The sequence below is a fragment of the Marmota monax genome, unplaced genomic scaffold (assembly GCF_021218885.2).
Source record: "Marmota monax isolate L192 unplaced genomic scaffold, Marmota_monax_Labrador192_F-V1.1 WCK01_AAM20220418_F8-fsc00405, whole genome shotgun sequence".
In the NCBI taxonomy this organism is placed as follows: domain Eukaryota; kingdom Metazoa; phylum Chordata; class Mammalia; order Rodentia; family Sciuridae; genus Marmota; species Marmota monax.
This window is the reverse complement of record NW_026694917.1, coordinates 349,860-357,995: the sequence shown is the minus strand read 5'-3', so window position 1 is coordinate 357,995 and position 8,136 is coordinate 349,860. Positions and strand designations below refer to the sequence as shown.

The 8,136-nt window shown below is 39.4% G+C and overlaps 1 protein-coding gene across 1 annotated transcript; it reads right to left on the bottom strand.

The window, feature by feature from the left end:
- Positions 1-383: 383 nt before the first annotated feature.
- On the bottom strand, positions 384-1,322 carry LOC124081065 (olfactory receptor 2AE1-like). The gene has a single exon (XM_046427197.1). It carries the CDS (start codon positions 1,320-1,322, stop codon positions 384-386), a length of 939 nt encoding a protein of 312 aa, XP_046283153.1.
- Positions 1,323-8,136: the final 6,814 nt, after the last annotated feature.

Sequence of the window (8,136 nt, the reverse complement as noted above, 5' to 3'; positions counted from 1 at the left end):
ACATCCCATGATTCTGATATTAAGCAACAAATTCTAATTTTACACTCCATAAATACCCTCTGGTGGCATGATTTACATACATCTTATTGATAAATAATAATAAAAAAGGTTCTTATATATTTATCTTAATATTTTTAGAGTGTCACTAACCATTATATGTCTTCTTCTAATGGGATTTGTAAAGATATTTCTCTAATACTCTGAATGACTGTAGGCACATATACAATGCTGCTTGAATTCCTGCAAATAAGTTAAAATAGTGAAGGTATACGTAAACCACTTTATTCTTGGAGGAGTCAGAGAACATCAGGTATATGGATTCTTGAAAATTCTTAGAGATTTACCCAGAATAACATCTACATCTGGGACAAACATGGGTATAGTCATTGGGAGATAAAATCTCTCTTCAACACTCTCCTCAGAGCCTTAGCTACATCCTTATTCCGGAGAGTATAAATCAGAGGATTCAGTGTGGGAGTAATGATGCTATAGAACACAGAACCAACTTTGTCTTGCAGTGGAGTGCGCTGGGACCTGGGCCTCATGTATGAGAAGATGCAGGCACCAAACCAGAGAGAGACCACAATGAAGTGGGAGCTGCAAGTGGCAAAGGAATTTCTCTTACTCCCAGCTGAACGCATCTCAATGACACTGTGCAGGATGAAGCCATAGGATGTAGAAACCAGGATGATGGGGAGGAGGAGAAGCACGATGGTGCTGATGTGCGCTGTGGTCTCATAGACGGTGACGTCAACACATACCAACTTCATGACAGCTGGATACTCACAGTAGAAGTGGTGTATTTTCCGAGATCCACAGAAAGGAAAGTGCATCAAGATGACTGTGTGAATTAGGGAGTTCAGAGATGCACCCAACCATGAGGTGACAGCCATCATCAGTACCACCTTCCTGCTCATCAGAACAGTGTAACGCAGAGGGTGACAGATGGCAACATACCTGTCATAGGACATGAGAGCTAGCAGAACACATTCAGCACCACCCAGAGACAAATAGAGGAAGTGCTGGGTGGCACAGCCCACGAAGGAGATGGACTTGCTGCCAGACAGGTAGTTGGTAGCCATCTTGGGGATGGTTGTGCAGAAGTGCATCAGGTCCATGAGGGAGAGCTGGCTGAGCAGGAAGTACATGGGGGTGTGAAGCCCACGATCCACACAGATGAGGAAGATGGTGAGGGTGTTGCTACTCAGTGCAACAAGGAAGACCACCAAGGTCAGGCAGAAAAGGAAAAGGTGGGTTGGGGAGTCATCAAAGAGCCCTTCAAGGAAGAAGTCTGCCAGAGACGTCTGATTCCTCAGCCACATGGTCCCTTCTCATTCCCTAGGGAAACAGGGAGTGGAGACAAAGTGTGATGCCAGATATATGGGATCCTGCATACATGGCGATAAGCCCTTTTGATCAAATAATACATTTGTGAAGAGATTTTTTTTCTATTTGTAATTATTGAAATATACTTTTTTCAAAACAAGCAGTAGAAAGGGAAGATAGTATAAAGCAGGGCAGACAAGAAGCATACTAAATCTGAAAGCATGAGCGGTAACCCCACAAGGGAAGATGAAAAAAATGTCAGGTGTGCTTGCCTATGGAATCAGTGGCTGGGATTCTTTTTTATTGACTCTTTTTAGTTATGCAAAATATTTGGGTTTGTTTTGACATAATTCTAAAGCATAAAATATAATTTGCTTTAATTCAGTCCCCAGTACTTCCCCTTTCCCTCTCCTCCTACCTTCCTCTGTTCCCTTCCCTCTACTCTACTGATCTCTCTGCTATTGATTTATATTTTTTATTAGTTACTTGTGGTTATACATAAAGTTGAGATCCATATGGTATGTTCATATAGGCACATGGAAAATTTAGGTCAGATTTCTAATGAAGCTGAATGCACACTCCTAGCCCAGAATTCCAAGAGCCTAAAGGAGAATCCTGGGGAAGGTAGAGCAACTGCAGGCCCAGCCACTGCTCCATGCCAATGAGGTGTGAGCCAGCAGACCAGCAACAACATATTAGTACTACAGAATGGCTGCTTCCCTTCTGCCCTCTAATCTTCCAGGAAGCTTCTCTAAGACCCACCTTAAACAGAAACGATGGATTAGAGGGAATTTGGTGGAATTTAGTTCATTGTAGCCAACCTCACACATCACAAAGTCACAGCAGTCCATCTTCTACCAATTTGGCACACATACACATCACCTTCAGTCAGGTTAACCTCCAAATACAACAGTTACCTGCCTAACAAAATACAGGACATCCAGCATGAAGGCAAATGTTAACCCTTTCTCCAGGCGAAAATCCACAGTTCTTTAGTCCACCTATGGGAGACAGTCATTTTTCTGAAACATGTGACCCTTTTGTCTCCTGGAACTTCAAAATTATCTGGTTAAGATATATTAAGAATATTCATGTGGAAACAAGAAAGAAATCCTCATTACTCCTACCCACAGAATAGATCATCTTATCCAAAAAAGTATTTACCCATTCTTTAGCTATCAGCCGTTTCCTCACTCAGTTCTGGCATCTGCCCACAATAACCATGAACAAACCAGACATGGCAGCAGGGGTAAAGACTATCCCTGGATTCAGCACAATGGACTTCCACTCACCAAGGCAAATCTGCCTGAAGCCATTGCTGAATACCCACTGCCAATAGCAAAGACCAACCTGAGTTGATAGCACCTTGATAGTATTGGACTACATTTAACATAAAATGGACACTTGTGGTTTATTTTTTGTTTGTTTCGTTTTGTTTTTGTTTTTTGTTTTGTGATTCCATTTTCTGAGAGTTGAGATTGCCCTGCTGCCACTTTAGGATCCTCATTATAACTGAATCAGCAGGTGAAGAAGTTCACCCTATGGCATGGAGTGATTGATTCTGACTAGGAAGGGGAAACTGAGTTGTTATAACTATATAATACAGAGGAGGAAGAGCAAGTGTGAAATGAGGACATTTTCTAAAGTTTGTCTTCAAACTCCCAGGTCCTGTAATGCACAGCAATAGAAAACTAAAGCCCAAGTCAGATCATGCTGATAAGGGCTCAGATACTTCAGAAAGGAAGATTTGGGTCACCCTACCAGACCAGGAACAATGACTATCTGTGAACCAAGGAAATATGGACCGGGAAGTGAAATAGGATAGTTATAAACAACAATAATGACCATGTGGGCAACCCTCAGGAACACAAACCACCATAGTTTGTGCATTTCTTCCTAATGCTGATAAGAATATTATCCATTAATATTATATAAATAAAGTGTTTATTTCATTTTCACCCTCTTATCAAGCATAAGAGGTATTAATAAAACCTAATATCATATTTCAGTATTTCAATTACTAGATATAAAAGGAGGAGTATGAATTAGGAATAGAATAAATTTCACACAAAATACAAAAAAAAAGGTTTTTTTTTCTCTTAATGAAGAAAGGGTTGTATATTTTATATATTATTCTTGGAAAAAGATAACGATAGAATAGTCATATCAGACTAGGTAAAAGGATATTTTATGTTGTCTTTATTTAACTATTGATTATAATTTTTTAAAATGTGAATGGATGCTGTGTTGACACAAAACAAAGCAACAATACCTATGCCCTAGGTAGACTTGTGAGGATCATGACATTCATAAGAGTGAACACAAATAATTAAAAATATGTGAGTATTAAAAAAAACTTAAAACATAAAAACAAAAAACACAGGACTGAATGCATTCTGATCAAATAGCAATTTTTTCCAGGAAATAAAGAGCTCACATTCATTTTTCCTGTGCCCTAGGGTCACTCTAGGATTTTTGTGGCAGTCATGTCATATTTCACACTCAGCTTCTGTGGACTAAGAGAATAATTTCAACACTGCTCCCCCTGATTACTCCAACCGAGTCAAGATGGTCTACAAACATCCTTTCTACCTAATTATCCATACACATCTCTCTTTCCTCATTAGTTTCTAACCATATCTGGAAATCTCCATAGTACAAGTTTTCCACCATCTGACTCTATTCCTCTTCCTCCCTTAGGCAACCCGCCTAATAATTTTCCAATCTTACTTCTGGCCCTTAAATTACATTTTTTGGTTCAATGTTTTGTTTTGTTTTGTTTTTCTGCCTTCTCAGGAAGCATCCTCATGAGCTAACCAAATGTCTCCTTCGATTTAAAGGATAATCTCACAATGCTCTAGTTTCTAATAAAACCTCAAGCTCCAGCACTATCTTACCTGGCATTTCCTCTGCAGAGATTTGTAGACAGAACAAGCACAGAAGTGAAATGGAGAAGGAAGAACAGTCATCCCAGCCATACTTTGGCTATTGGTCTTCCACACAAGCACTTGCTGAAGTATTCCTCAGACTCCTCCTCTAACCCTGGAAATTGCCATCTCCTAGTAGAATACCAGAGAGGACATTGGTCCAGCATAGTCATCATGATTTTCACTAATTACCCTAGTGATGGAGCATCACAGAAACAATAGGATATGGGGTTCTGTGACCCTCTCAATATCTGTGCTCATAGTTTGAGCCCCATGAGCCCACAGCAGGACAGATTAAGTAACTGAATGCATTTGGCCCTTCCTAGTTGGAACATGGTATGGTATATATGTTTCCTCTGTCCCTGAACATATATTTGAACTACCTTTCATTACCAGATTGAGAGCCTGGGAAATAGGAATGGCCATTTATGTTACCTGAGTAAGATGCTAAACATAATACCAGCTTAATCTTCAATGCTCCCAGAGTCCAACAAAGATCCACTTTGCAGTCTCTGTGGTTTGGAATCACTAAGGTACCCTCTTTCTAGCTTTACCTTCATTCCCTACTTAGTAACATCCAAACATGTATATGTTATGCAGTTACTAAGCTCCTTCTGGACTACACAGATGTTTCCTCAACAATAATCACAAGGGTTAGAAGAGGCCAGACTTGGCCTGACATGAGTCATTCATGAGAAAAGAGGAGCATACTCCATGAGAGATGAAATAGCCCCCTGGTCCTCAGGACCTATGATGTCAGCAGAAGTGAATAGAGATCTGAATCCCTAGTGGCATCAAGAATTCCCACCAGAACACACGCCGGATCTCTTCTGGGCACCATTACCCAAGATACCAATTACTCTGTGCTGTGTGCACTGAGGTGATAATCCCAGAGTTCTGTACTTGAAGTTTGTTTGCAGGGTTGGGGGACCTTGATAATTCTGGGACTCTGGCTCTGAAGATAGCATGGGAATACCCTCTCTAGGGGCCAATTAACAATGCAGAGTAACTATTCCTACAATCCCTGACTTGTTTTATTCATTACAGAACCCAGATCTCTGTAGCCCCTTTCCATGCTACCCTTTTGAGAAGACAATTTTTGAGAAAGATCGAGTCTCCCTTACCCAGTATGCCCTTTTAACGGTCTTCCTGAATATCTTTACACAGAAAAGAATTTAAGAAATGAAGGAAGTTAATTCCCACACTAACACTTGGTGATTCTCCAGAAATAAATATTACTACATAAATATAACATGTCAGGAAAATGTGGTATATAAACACAATGGAATATTACTCAGCCTTAAATAAGAATGAAATTATGGCATTTTCAGGTAAATAGTTGGAACTAGAGAATATCATGCTAAGTGAAATAAGCCAATCCCCCCCCAAAAAAAAAGCCAAATATTTTCTCTGGTATGTGGATGCTGATCCATACTGGGACAGGTGGGTCTGGAAGAATGAAGGAACTTTGGTGTTTGTGTAGAGGGCAGTGAGGGGTGGGGTGGGGCTGTGAAGATGAGAAGGATGGTAGAATGAGATAGATATTATTACCTTATATACACGTATATACTGGAGTGACTCTGCACCATGTACAGTCAGAGGGATGAGAAGTTGTGCTGCATGTGTGTACAATATGTCAAAATTCATTCTACTTTTATGAATAACTAATTAGAACAATTTTTTTAAAAATCAGAGCACAGTATCATAAAAAAACATGTTAGGATATTTTATAACAATGTATTCATTACAGAATCCAGATCTCTGTAGCCTCTTTCCATGCTACCCTTTTCAGAAGACAGTCTGAGTATCTTCTTGCACAATGGCCACTTTTCTGTCTTTCCCATGTATTATATTATACAAATGATAGCAGGTAATTACCACTCTCAGTCTTGTTGGTACTCCAATTCTTATAAAGTACATTAAATAACATGTCAGGAGATTTTATATGGACAAATAAAAAGAAAAGTGCATTTCCCTACATTGCATTTACTCCCATGTTTCATTCACTCCCTGCCCTCCTCTTATAATAAGGATATTTTGGAGTTTTTTTTTTCTTAGTTTTATTTTTTTTATTGGTTGTTCAAAACATTACAAAACTCTTGACATATCATATTTCATACATTAGATTTAAGTGGTTTATGAACTCCCATTTTTACCCCAAATACAGATTGCAGAATCACATCGGTTACACATCCACATTTTTATATAATGCCATATTAGTAACTGTTGTATTCTACTACCTTTCCTATCCTCTACTATCCCCCCTCCCCTGCCCTCCCATCTTCTCTCTCTACCCCATCTACTGTAATTCATTTCTCTCCTTGTTTTTTTTCCCATTCCCCTCATAACCTCTTATATGTAATTTTGTATAACAATGAGGGTCTCCTTCCATTTCCATGCAATTTCCCTTTTCTCTCCCTTTCCCTCCCACCTCATGTCTCTGTTTAATGTTAATCTTTTACTCCTGCTCTTCCTCCCTGCTCTGTTCTTAGTTGCTCTCATTATATCAAAGAAGACATTTGGCATTTGTTTTTTAGGGATTGGCTAGCTTCACTTAGCATAATCTGCTCTAGTACCATCCATTTCCCTGCAAAATCCATGATTTTGTCATTTTTTAGTGCTGCATAATACTCCATTGTGTATAAATGCCACATTTTTTAATCCATTCATCTATTGAAGGGCATCTGGGTTGGTTCCACAGTCTAGCTATTGTGAATTGTGCTGCTATGAACATCAATGTGGCAGTATACCTGTAGTATGCTCTTTTAAGGTCTTCAGGGAATAGTCCGAGAAGGGCAATAGCTCAGTCAAATGGTGGTTCCATTCCCAGGTTTCCCAGGAATCTCCATACTGCTTTCCAAATTGGCTGCACCAATTTGCAGTCCCACCAGCAATGTACAAGAGTACCGTTTTCCCCACATCCTCACCAGCACTTGTTGTTGTGTGACTTCATAATGGCTGCCAATCTTACTGGAGTGAGATGGTATCTAAGGGTGGTTTTGATTTGCATTTCTCTGACTGCTAGAGATGGTGAGCATTTTTTCATGTACTTGTTGATTGATTGTATGTCCTCCTCTGAGAAGTGTCTGTTCAGATCCTTGGCCCATTTGTTGATTGGGTTATTTGTTATCTTATTGTTTAATTTTTTGAGTTCTTTGTATACTCTGGATATTAGGGCTCTATCTGAAGTGTGAGGAGTAAAGATTTGTTCCCAGGATGTAGGCTCCCTATTTACCTCTCTTATTGTTTCTTTTGCTGAGAAAAAACTTTTTAGTTTAAGTAAGTCCCATTTGTTGATTCTTGTTATTATCTCTTGTGCTATGGGTGTCCTATTAAGGAATTTGGAGCCCAACCCCACAATATGTAAACCGGAACCAACTTTTTCTTCTGTCAGACGCAGAGTCTCTGATTTGATATCAAGCTCCTTGATCCATTTTGAGTTAACTTTTGTGCATGGCGAGAGGAGGGGACTCAGTTCCATTTTGTTGCATATGGATTTCCAGTTTTCCCAACACCATTTGTTGAAGATGCTATCCTTCCTCCATTGCATGCTTTTAGCCCCTTTATTAAATATAAGATAGTTGTAACTTTGTGGATTAGTCTCTGTGTCCTCTATTCTGTACCATTGGTCCACCTGCCTGTTTTGGTACCAGTACCATGCTGTTTTTGTTACTATTGCTCTGTAGTATAGTTTGAGATCTGGTATCGCTATACCGCCTGATTCACACTTCCTGCTTAGAGTTGTTTTTGCTATTCTGGGTCTTTTATTTTTCCATATGAATTTCATGATTGCTTTCTCTATTTCTACAAAAATGCCGTTGGGATTTTGACTGGCATTGCATTAAAACTATAGAGAACTTTTGGTAATATCACCATTTTGATG